The sequence below is a fragment of the Prunus avium genome, chromosome 1 (assembly GCF_965620075.1).
Source record: "Prunus avium chromosome 1, drPruAviu1.hap1.1, whole genome shotgun sequence".
Classification (NCBI taxonomy): domain Eukaryota; kingdom Viridiplantae; phylum Streptophyta; class Magnoliopsida; order Rosales; family Rosaceae; genus Prunus; species Prunus avium.
Window position 1 is genome coordinate 585,106 of NC_142284.1, and position 12,296 is coordinate 597,401.

General features: G+C 37.6%; 2 protein-coding genes across 4 annotated transcripts; both read left to right on the forward strand.

Moving 5' to 3' along the window:
- Window positions 1–587: 587 nt before the first annotated feature.
- Window positions 588–7,284, forward strand: LOC110749602 (26S proteasome regulatory complex, non-ATPase subcomplex, Rpn2/Psmd1 subunit). The gene is made up of 13 exons (XM_021949740.2): window positions 588–948; window positions 1,800–1,869; window positions 2,206–2,311; window positions 2,614–2,725; window positions 2,799–2,967; window positions 3,657–4,204; window positions 4,322–4,457; window positions 4,568–4,816; window positions 4,903–5,123; window positions 5,259–5,517; window positions 5,668–5,900; window positions 6,009–6,525; window positions 6,789–7,284. The coding sequence occupies exons 1-13, from the start codon at window positions 806–808 to the stop codon at window positions 7,110–7,112; spliced, it is 3,087 nt and encodes a 1,028-aa protein (XP_021805432.2). The 5' UTR covers window positions 588–805; the 3' UTR covers window positions 7,113–7,284.
- Window positions 7,285–8,708: 1,424 nt separating this feature from the next.
- FMA (basic helix-loop-helix (bHLH) DNA-binding superfamily protein) lies at window positions 8,709–11,004 on the forward strand. Of its 3 annotated transcripts, XM_021949848.2 has the most exons (5): window positions 8,733–8,837; window positions 8,959–9,123; window positions 9,257–9,979; window positions 10,091–10,570; window positions 10,664–11,004. In XM_021949848.2, the coding sequence occupies exons 2-5, from the start codon at window positions 9,097–9,099 to the stop codon at window positions 10,754–10,756; spliced, it is 1,323 nt and encodes a 440-aa protein (XP_021805540.1). In that variant the 5' UTR covers window positions 8,733–8,837; window positions 8,959–9,096; the 3' UTR covers window positions 10,757–11,004. The 3 variants fall into 3 exon arrangements, with proteins under 3 accessions (XP_088109883.1, XP_021805540.1, XP_088109880.1); XM_088253757.1 differs by having other exon boundaries at window positions 8,709–8,791; window positions 8,959–9,979; XM_088253754.1 differs by having other exon boundaries at window positions 8,959–9,979.
- Window positions 11,005–12,296: the final 1,292 nt, after the last annotated feature.

Sequence of the window (12,296 nt, forward strand, 5' to 3'; positions counted from 1 at the left end):
ATAACAATGAATTAATTTATTTTATAGGAAACAAACAAACAATTGTTTGTTTTAAATTTGTCTAATTCTTTTCAAGAAGATCTATGAATGAAGCATTGAAAAATAAACGTTTTATATCATTGAAATAAAATTTGTAAGGAACTCTATAAGGTGTCTCTAAGATAGAAGAAGAGTGTTGTATGAAATATATTTAAGTTCAAGTCCAATATGAATTTATATTTCTTTTAAAGAAGAAGTATGAATTTTATTGCTTACTTTCTTTTCTTATACAATTTTTATTTCATACATGTTTTATGTTAAATTCAACCCATTCAATCTAATTATAATTGGGATTGGACTTGCATACCTATTGTATTGAGTTGAATTCTAATACGGAAAATCCAACTTTTCCTGAATTGGATTAGGTTAGGATGCTCAAAAATAGGTTTGGATTGACACCCTCCTCCTCCTCCCATTGAAATTTTTAATTTTTAATTTTAAAAGTTATAAAATATGAAAATTGTTTGGAATCCTCCTGGTACAACTGTCCACGCCACTCCTCCACCTTTTTAATTTGTATTTATATTTTTGAACTTTTTTTGACTTGTTGGGTAAGAATGCTCTAAAGAACACAAAACCAGAACAGTAGCGCATTCTACCATCACTGCTACTACTCTCTTTCTGTCTTGTCTTTTTTTACTATTATAATATTATTCTAGTAGTGCTTCTAGGGTTTCGAATCCACCTCTCCCAAATCGAAATCCCAATTCTCCTGAACCCAATTCGAACCCTAGGGCTCGTGTAATCGGTCCCTGTTCGTGCAGCTATGGCGACCTTGGTGAGCTCGGCCGGTGGGCTATTAGCCATGCTCAACGAGACCCATCCTTTGCTCAAGCTCCACGCTTTATCCAACCTCAACAAATTGGTTGACGGCTTTTGGCCCGAGATCTCCACCAGCGTACCCATCATGTACTTTCTCTCTCTCACTCTTTGTTTTTTTTCTTTTTCTTTTTAATTTTCTGTTGCACTTTTGGGATTAGGGTTTGCATTTGGTTGTTCTTCATCTTTTCGATAGGCGAGAAACTTCGGGAAACAATTTTTGAAACTCAAGTCGAAATTTGAGGAAGATTTAAGACCAACTAAGCTACTTGCTTGTGCTAGTTTTCTTAAAGAAGGTTTTTGTGTATTTTGGAGAATTCAACTATCAAATGTGTGAGATTGTACATTTTTGTTGTTGAAATTTATGTACTTTGCATACTTCTTGTTTCTTTGTTCTCATTGAAAGATGGTTTATTATTTTGGTCAGTTAAGAGAATTAGGGGGTTTTCTGAGAAGAGATTCTGTTGGAGATTTGCGAATGTTTTCTGGGCGGTGATGGAAGTGATTGGTGTCTAGGTTGTAGTGATTGGTGTGTTGGCGAATTTGGCTAGTATATAATACAATAAGAAAGAAAATATTGGAGTTCCATATATTTTTACAGGGTTTGCAAATATTGTATTTCATTAGTAGAGATGAGACATACGATGCTGATGGGGTCTTGGTATTTGTAAACCCTGATAATACAAACTTAGGAGAAATGCAAGTTTTGCTGTTTTTTTTCTTCCAAACATTGACTGTCAAAGTACCTGGGCTATGCTTATGCTCTGTCAACTTTAGGTTCCGCATCTTGTCAATAAGTTGGTTATGCTAGAGTGCTTCTATAACCAGTCATGCTGACTTTCAAATTATGTGATTTTGCATATATTTTGAAGAAACTAAAATATTTTTAGCTTAAACTTTGTGTTTATTAATTTTCTTTTCTAATTTGTTTTGTTGCTCAGAGAAAGTTTATATGAAGATGAAGAGTTTGATCAGCATCAAAGGCAACTGGCCGCTTTGCTTGTGTCAAAGGTAAAATCACTGCTCTGGTGCCTTTTATTTTTTATATTTTCTTTTTGTTTCAAACTATTGTGTTACAAACAAGATTCGTTATTACACTCTGAATTTACTTGCATCTAAAGTGGTTTTTTGATCAATCAATATCAATTTGGTTGCAAATAAATAATTAGAAACATTAGTAAACTAGCAATGCAAAATACTTTCATGCAAATTTGGCAGGTAGGGTTTGAAGACTTTGTCTCTCTTCATCATTTGTGGCCATAAATTCCCTGTTTTTTTTCTTTTGAATATGTAGAGTTTGCTACTTCTACGTTTTCTTTACATGATTTGTGTTCTTTCTCACCCCAGGTTTTCTATTATTTGGGTGAACTTAATGATTCACTTTCCTATGCCCTTGGAGCTGGTTCCTTATTCGATGTGTCAGAGGATTCTTATTATGTTCATACTCTTCTTGGTAAGAATGTTTTTGCGTTCTTCTTTACTTGTACAAAAGATAGAGTGTAATTACTCTTAGGCGTTAAAGCTTACAATTTTACTTCTCATAGCTATGACTGTGAGAAGGTGGGATGTACATCAATGGAAGAAACTATGATAGGGGGATATGCAAACTTAATAATCAACTCTGTTTTATTAACAATGATACCATCATTTTTTTAATTTGATATCGTTAGAAGTGGACTAGATATATGAAACTTTGGGAAGGTTTAACCGGACTGTACTCACATGACATTTCTGGTTGTTTGCTCCTCTTCTCAGCTAAAGCCATAGATGAATATGCCAGTCTTAAGTCTAAGGCAGCAGAATCAAATGTTGAAGGAGCAAATGTGGATCCTAGGTTGGAGGCAATTGTGGAGAGAATGCTGAATAAGTATGCAGGCCTCTAATGTTTTTGTATGCAGTACATAAGTACCTCTAGTTCTCTTACTATTTTTTATCTTTAGGTGTATCATGGATGGAAGATACCAACAAGCTATGGGGATTGCAATTGAATGTCGAAGATTGGATAAACTTGAGGAGGCAATCACAAAAAGTGATAATGTTCAAGGAACTTTGTCATATTGCATTAATGTCTCGCATTCCTTTGTTAATCTTAGGGAATATAGACATGAGGTAAGACTGTGCTCTTTCTTTTGCCAACATATTATTGTTAATATGATGTTTCTGTTTTTGCATTGTTTGTAGCCATCATACTCGCTAGAAATATGCAGTGATACAGAAATAAATAAAGGCATTTTCTTTGTTGGTTGCTTCTGTAGAAGTATGATGGTGCAATACAGTACATAGCTTCAATATGTTTTTATACTTTCACAACGTAATTTAGGTTTCTCTTTCATAGCAATTTAATGTTTGATTGCATATAATTTTTAGAGGCTGTGGAGTTAATAGGAAGATGTTCTGATTTTTTGCCTACACAGATTAAGTTGGCTCTAATATTGGATAACACTGTTATAAACTTTAGAGGTGCTCTCCCCTTATTTCTTCTTATGTATGTTTTTCTGGTTACTTTCTATATGCTAAATCTTGATGTTAAACTAAGAAGGGCATACAATAAGTTTGGAACTAAGACCAAAAACTTTCAGACAATGTCATTGGAAAATGTTATATGTAGTCCTTGTGGCTGTCCCTTTTGTGTCTCCTTTTCTTGCATCATGTTTCCAGAAACATCATGTTTTGTTATTTCTCAAGTTCTATTAATGCTTTTTGTTTATGTTGGTTGATTGAATCAAGTCATGCGTTGTGTGCAAATATTCTTTATTGAGGAGATTGACAGCAGTTGTCCTTGTTTGGTTTTTGTACAGGTACTTCGTCTTCTTGTCAAAGTGTATCAAAAGCTGCCATCTCCAGATTACTTAAGCATTTGCCAGTGTCTCATGTTCTTGGATGAACCAGAAGGTGTAGCAAGCATATTGGAAAATCTTCTGCGCTCTGAAAACAAGGACGATGCACTTTTGGCATTTCAAATAGCCTTTGATCTAATAGAGAATGAGCACCAAGCTTTTCTCTTAAATGTTAGAAATCGCCTTTCACCTCCCAAGATTCAACCTTCAGAATCTGCTCAGCCAGAATCTGCACAGCCAGAATCTGCACAACCACAATCTCATGAAGCTGCTCAAAGTGATGCTGCTCAAGGTGAAAGTAATGCTGCTCAAAGTGAAAGTAATGCTGCTCAAAATGAAAGTTCTGCGGAGGATGTTCAAATGACAGATGGAAGTTCTACTTCAAATGCAACCGCGCATGAAGATCCTAAAGAAGTGATCTATTCTGAGAGGCTGACGAAAATTAAAGGAATTTTGTCTGGAGAGACATCGATACAGTTAACTTTACAATTTTTGTACAGTCATAACAAGTGGGGCTGCTAAATTCTTCCCGTATTTTTTATTTCATTAACTTATAAATTGGTTTGTTTCTTTTGGAAATCATTGGTTGAGAAGTGTTTTGACTGTTTTCTGTTAATTGCATATAGGTCCGATCTTCTTATTCTGAAGACAATAAAGCAGTCTGTTGAGATGAGAAATAGTGTATGCCACAGTGCTACTATTTATGCTAATGCAATTATGCATGCTGGAACAACTGTTGACACGTTTCTGAGGGAGAATCTGGTGAAGCAGATATCTTACTATTTCCTTTTGCACCTTTTGCACCTTTTGCAATGTTATAATCAATTTTCTTTGATATGAATACTGACCACTTCAGTTCTTTAAATTCTCAGGACTGGTTAAGTAGAGCCACAAATTGGGCTAAATTCAGTGCCACAGCAGGGCTAGGTGTTATTCACAGAGGCCACCTGCAGCAGGGAAGATCTCTGATGGCACCTTACTTGCCTCAGGGTGGGGCAGGTGGTGGTGGAAGTCCGTACTCAGAAGGTGGTGCCCTGTATGCTCTGGGTCTCATTCATGCCAACCATGGCGAGGGCATCAAACAATTCCTTCGTGATAGCCTACGCAGTACTAATGTGGAGGTGTGCACTATATATATATTAGTGATTGTGTCTTTTTGTGCACATTAGTTTATTGCCAAAATTTTCTAATGGGACCTTTGATGCAGGTTATTCAACATGGTGCATGCTTAGGTCTTGGCTTGTCAGCTTTAGGAACTGCTGATGAAGAGATCTACGATGACTGTAAAAGTGTGCTCTACACCGACAGTGCTGTTGCTGGTGAAGCTGCTGGGATTAGTATGGGTTTGCTCATGGTTGGAACTGCAAGTGAGAAGGCTAGTGAGATGCTTGCTTATGCACATGAGACACAACATGAAAAGATCATCAGGTATAGATAGCTGCGTGACCTAGTTTGTACTTGGATTTCTTTTGGTAAAAAAATTCATTTATTGAGAAAAGTGATCTGTGGGAGGAATGGCACATTTTGGCTATGGTCTTTGCTAACTGTGTATTCTGTGTACAGAGGGTTAGCATTGGGGATTGCCCTGACTGTATATGGAAGAGAAGAAGAAGCAGACACTCTAATTGAGCAGATGACAAGAGACCAAGATCCTATTCTACGTTATGGTGGTATGTATGCATTGGCATTGGCCTACAGTGGGACAGCAAACAACAAGGCCATTCGCCAGCTGCTGCATTTTGCTGTATCAGATGTGAGTGATGATGTTAGGAGGACCGCTGTTCTAGCACTTGGTTTTGTCTTGTACTCCGAGCCAGAGCAGGTTGGTGTTTTCTTATTTGTGTATTTCTGTCTCTGATCGTCCATCTTCTGTTGTTTCCCAAAGCAATTTTTTGTTGCTTGATACCCTTTTTATTTTTCTGTTGGTCTGATAAATACCTTATGTCTCCAAAATTGCACTGGTAAATTGCAGACGCCTCGAATTGTCTCCCTGCTATCTGAGTCTTACAATCCTCATGTTCGATATGGTGCTGCTCTTGCCGTAGGCATTTCCTGTGCTGGTACTGGCTTGAGTGAGGCCATATCTTTGTTAGAGCCTCTGACTTCAGATGTTGTTGACTTTGTGCGCCAAGGGGCCCTCATTGCAATGGCAATGGTCATGGTCCAGATTAGTGAAGCCAGTGATTCTCGTGTTGGAGCTTTCAGGTACTGTCATCATAAAATTGCAAAGTTATCCAACTCTCTCTCTCTCTCTCTCTCTCTCTCTCTCTCTCTCTCTCTCATTTTGCAACAATTTGTGTACTAATCTTATAGGCGGCAATTGGAGAAAATAATTCTTGATAAGCATGAGGACACCATGAGCAAAATGGGAGCAATCTTGGCCTCTGGAATTATTGATGCTGGTGGAAGGAATGTGACGATAAGACTGCTTTCTAAGACAAAACATGATAAAGTTACTGCAGTTGTTGGCCTTGCCGTTTTTAGCCAATTTTGGTACTGGTATCCCCTTATATACTTCCTAAGCTTGTCATTCTCACCAACCGCTTTGATAGGACTGAACTCTGACCTGAAAGTTCCGAAGTTTGAGTTCCTGTCACATGCAAAACCTTCGCTGTTTGAATATCCTAAACCGACCACTGTGCCAACCACTACATCGGCTGTAAAACTCCCCACTGCTGTACTTTCAACATCAGCAAAGGCCACCAAAGCTAGGGCCAAGAAAGAAGCAGATCAAAAGGCAAATGCTGATAAATTATCTGGGGCAGAGAGTTCATATCCACATTCTGGAAAAGGAAAATCATCTAGTGAGAAAGATGGGGATTCAATGCAGGTGAGCAGTATGGGCATAATGGGCCCATCCCACCTTTTCTTCTTCTTCCTCCATTCCATTTTTGCATTTAAACTTATGAGAATGATATAAGTTTAGTGTTTAAATTTTATTTTTCTTTTAAAAGATTGCGTGAGCTGCATACACAGCCATGATCCAAACTAGTAGTAACAATTGGAAGAGAGAATATGATGGGATCTATTTACTTTGCAATGCTTAGTTCATGATATCATAATTGTTCCAACTCCCCTTCTTCTCTTTGGCAGGTTGATAGCTCAGTCGAGAAGAAATCAGAGCCGGAGCCTTCGTTTGAGATTTTGACCAACCCAGCTAGGGTGGTTCCTGCTCAGGAGCAATACATTAAATTTCTGGAAGGAAGCAGATATGAGCCCATCAAGTTAGCACCATCCGGGTTTGTTCTCTTGAGAGATCTGAAACCGACTGAACCCGAGGTGCTTTCGCTTACAGACACACCCTCTTCTACAACATCAGCTGCTGGTGGATCAGCAACGGGACAGCCAGCTTCTGCTTCAGCCATGGCAGTTGACGAGGAACCGCAGCCTCCTCAGGCGTTTGAATACACTTCGTGATTCTCAGTTTAGTTATCATTTTCGTTCTCTTCTGACAGTCAGAAATTCGCGCAGAATATGCTGTGGATATTGTTGACTTGCTTGTTTTACTTACGGTGAAATTGTTAAATTTCAATTTCTTGTATACAATTTTATTTTTGATGAGTTTCAATTCAATTGTCTTCTCTGGTGATACTGGGATGTTAGATTTGAGCTCCGTCAGCAAATAATGTTTCAACAGGGGATTATTGCAACCTCTATGCTTCATATTCATAGAATTATAGATAGCTACATTGGGTAACAAATTATATTCCTTCTCACAAAGTGAAGTCACAAGAAACAAAACATGGTCCTCATCCCTCAAATTTGCTAACCTTTTCTCCGTTCTTTTTGGGTAATGAAAATAGAATCTTGTATTCACTCAATTTTCTTTTTCAACATATACATGACTTTTTAAGCAAATGTATATAATGGGGATGGAATTCTAACTATAAAATTAAGCATACGAGGAATCATGAAAAGGCCAACTATATTCAAATATTGGTGCCGTGAAGATTGGCAAGTGTGCGTCAGTGTGCATGGAATTTCATTTGTCTTATTTCCTTGTGTAGTTTAGCAAGTCAGTTGTGGATGTTTTGTTGAAGATTTTGAGTACTGTTTGATGAACTTTGTAGTTTGTGGTTAGTTTCGTAGTTGGACTTAAATTATTGGTTTGTGATGTGGACTTTCTATTTTTTGCAAGACTCGAATGATGAAGTTTTTATCTTTTAATGGTGATTTGAGTAGGATTATGAACTTCGTAAGATGATGATGAAGTTTTGAAATTGGATTGAGTTGATTTCAATTTATGTGTGTTTGTTTGTGTTTTTTTTTTTGGCCTAAGTTGTATATGGAAGTTAAATTTATTAAACTTGTGTAAAAATAATCCAATTATAACTTGGTCTTTATATTTTCTCTCTCATAAACTTACAATTCTAGCTCCGTTTCTGATTACAGAGATTTTTCGAAAATCCTTTAAGGGAATAAGATAGAGACATGAGTGATCAAGTACATGAATAATGGTATTGTGATCACTAGTCCCGAACCTGGCTATTACCATCCGTAACTATTTGGGGTCAATGGCTATGATCAACAACAATGGCTATGTGCCAACGTTTGATTTGGAAAACCCACCTCGGCTGCCTTTCCATTAACGTAATAACAAAAGAATATGTTACGAAATTGAGTCAATTGTTGAAAATTCATCAAGATAGGTAGATCTTATCTATGCCACCAATTAATAAGGAATCACATGCAGTTGAGTTATCAAGGTTCCCGATTGATTTGTAATTTTTAGAAGAAAAAAGAAAAGAAAAGTTAGAAAAAGAAGAATAAGGTCGTGAATCTTGTTGGTAGGTAATCTCTTTGAAAAGTTGAAAAGTTGAAAGTGGAAATTATAAAATGTTCACAAGCGGCTAAGCCTTAATAATGGTCATGAGGGAGACTATTTGTGGCGCTCTCTTGTCCTGTGACACACATAAATTAAAGGAGGCCGTGACAGTGAGGTGAAACTGTGACAACCAAATTAATCCCACAGGCTCCTCTCTCTCTCTCTCACGGCAACTCTGGCTGGCCCATCACAGATATATAGACATAACTGAACCACGTAGCCAAATCTCTTATAAAATTGCAAGATCCTTTCCTCCAATCTCTAAAAAAGGGTGGGGTTTGGTGCAGTTTCTGTTGGCCTTTGTCTTAGATAAATTTGTACTGTTTCTAACCTTGATGATTATTGTTATCTAACTTGTCTCTATTGTCTGTTTTATCAGTCTTCAAGCAATTAATTTATCTACAGTCCGTAATTTCATGCATTTTAACATTGTTTCAGGTGTAGGACCAAAGCTGTCCTAGTTTCCACTAGGGTAATTTGTCCTTGCCTCAATTTAGCTCCACCCCCGGGCCTAGGGTTTTCCATTAGTTGTACTCGTCGTCCTCCTCTTCATCATATACTATATATTCTGTATGTATGGAGAAGGAAGAGAACAACTACTCGGTACAAAATTCAGTTTTCTCTCCATCTCACACTGCTCATCTCACTTCCCTTTTACTTTTTGTTTATTTTCTTTTGACAAATATCGTCATCAATCACCATGTTGTTCTTTTGCTCTGATTATGAAATATTGCAGGCTTTTATGCCGCCTGGTAACTTTAACAACCTAGATTACACCCTAGATAATCATCATGATGAAGATCAGCAGATGATGAAGTCTCGCGTCGACGAGACTCCAAGTGAGAACAACAATGGAATGGTCAATTACTTGATGAACAATCACCATCAACTACAACAACAGCAACAACAAATGAGCACACAACTAGCTCCAGCTGGGTTTTGTGGTTCAACAAGTACTTCTTTTGATAAGCTGAGCTTCGCCGATGTGATGCAGTTTGCGGATTTTGGACCCAAGTTGGGCTTAAACCAAACCAAGATTTCAGAAGAAGAACCCTCCGGGGTTGACCCTGTTTACTTCCTCAAGTTTCCGGTGTTGAACGACAAGTTCGACAATGATGTCATGGTTCCACAAGCTGAAGAGAGATTTACAGGGTTGGGTGAAGAAGGCAAGACAAAATCAATGGAAGAAGATCAAGATGAGGAGGGTCGGGTTTCGGGTAGTAATTCGGTGCAGCAGCTCCAATTTCTTGGAGAAGATCTTGAAAACAACCCTAGAGGAGGAGTAGAACCGGAGCCTGCAGCCAAGAACAAAAGAAAAAGACCAAGAACTACCAAGACCACTCAAGAAGTTGAAAGCCAGCGGATGACTCACATCGCCGTGGAAAGAAACCGCAGGAAGCAAATGAATGAGCATCTTCGTGTGCTCCGTTCTCTCATGCCTGGCTCATATGTACAACGAGTATGTATATATTGTTTAACCATTTTCTTTCAATTCAACAACTTTCGTCCATGAGATTTGAACTCACGACCTCCTTCACCACTGAAATATTTTTTAATTGAATGTATGCAGGGGGATCAAGCTTCTATCATTGGAGGAGCCATAGAGTTTGTGAGAGAATTAGAGCAGTTGCTTCAGTGCTTGGAATCACAAAAGCGGAGAAGGCTCTTAGGCGAAGCTCCAAGACATGAGGTGGGAGAATCTGCCGGAGCGATGGCTATGGCGGTGATGCCTGCAGTGCAGGCAGCTCAAGGCGGCAGCGGGGGACCATTAATCTTTCCGGCTGCTAATCTCCCCGTGAATCCAAATGATCCTATCAAGTTCGTGGACTTCGAAACGGGGCTTCGAGAAGAATCGGCTGAGAACAAGTCGTGCTTTGCTGATGTTGAGGTGAAGGTTTTAGGGTTTGATGCGATGATCAAGATTTTGTCTCAAAGGAGACCAGGGCAGCTCATTAAGGCCATTGCTGCGCTTGAGGATTTGCAGCTTAACATTCTTCACACTAACATCACCACCATCGAACAAACTGTTCTATATTCCTTTAATGTCAAGGTACGTACGGTATATATATAGTTGAGATTATAAAACATTTTAGCATATGCAATTAATTAATCTGGGTTATATATATATGTAAATGATGGGCAGGTTGAGAGTGAATCGAGGTTCACGGCTGAAGATATAGCAACCTCAGTTCAGCAGATATTCAGTTTTATTCATGCAAACACCGCCAGCATATGATGATGATGGTGGAACTTGAATCTTATGACCACAGCTTTTTCTTTTGGATTCTGATCTATTTATATTTATTGTTTATGAAAAACAGAAAAAGAAATTAATGAGCTAGTAGTGTGGTCTCTGGTATAACAGCAGTTGAACCTGCAGATTTATCCTTGAAGACTAGCTAGATTCCTTTGTCCTAAATAAGTAACATTACATGTATTTCTTCTTCCAGATTGTTATTAAAGGCATGTAGTGGTTCTGAAATCTCTTCAAATTCTCATCATTGAACAAATTAATTCTTATATATAGTGGTCATCTCTCTTCAAAATCGATGAAAGTTGTTCGTATACGAATGCCTTTTCAGTTTCTTGTTTGAATGTCTAGTTTATAGAAGTAGAACAACTTAGCTATTAATTGTTGAAGATTGTAAAAATACCACATTAGAAACCCAAGAAAATAAGGTAAAAAATATCCAAGTGTGTGGTTTCATTACCTAACAAATGAAACTACATATTTACTAAGATATTTGTGGTTAAGTTGTTGAAAGTATTGATGTTAGTATTATAGTGGATCACTCGTCTGTCTTTTCGAAATCTTAACATCATATATGTAACGTCCTACAAAAGATGTGATTAATTGATAATTACATAGTAGTGTCAAATATCTTTCCCCATATGTATATTTAAAATAGATACTGATGAAGCTGCTCACCCCCCACATGCTCTCTCTCTGTTTCTATCTTGTGGGGAAGGAGAATAGTATCTGTTATGGCAGCAGAGGGAGTGTGGAGACAACTTCTGTCATACATGTTGTTGACTTTGATTGAATGAAAATAATTTTGGTGATACATGAGTTAGAAGGTCAACGGGTCGTTGACTTGCCAGAAATAACTCTTTTTGGTTTTATTCGACTGCCCTGAGACGTTGCCATTCTCAGAGGGTCCCTTAAGCATTTGGATTTAATTGTGAAGGTTCATCCATCACCACCTCATATTTGTTGTGTGTATCATTCAATCATGCTTGCTTGGTCGCATTTGTCTTAAAAGAGTTGACCCATGTGGCCTCAATTGGCTTTATTCTCTTCCTTCCACTATCTTACAGCTTGAAATTTCAAACTTATCACTGAAAACGATTGGGAGACCCTTTTTCATCAATTAACTAAGGCGATTGTACTTGTGCAGATATAATGTATATATAATAGTTCCAATCAAAAGTCAATGGATATGATTTTTTATTTTTTTGGGTCCAAATAATGGGTAAAGATTTTGGCACCACATAACACTATTATTGCTCACTTTCGAAGAAGGGTTACTAAATTTAATTTTGTTACCACCCATTGTTAAATAAGTTTGTAACTTGCAGTCATGTGCTTAGCCAAGTTGACTAGAGCGGATGTGCTTCTAACTCTGCACCCAAGTTCGAATCTTCCTCTCCATAATTTAAATTAGATTAAAATAGAATATCATTTGTATATATATGAAAAAAGTTTATTACCAAGAATTACAAGTAAAATGTTTGATGCTCCACAATAATTTTTTTTTTTAAAAAAAAAAAAAAAA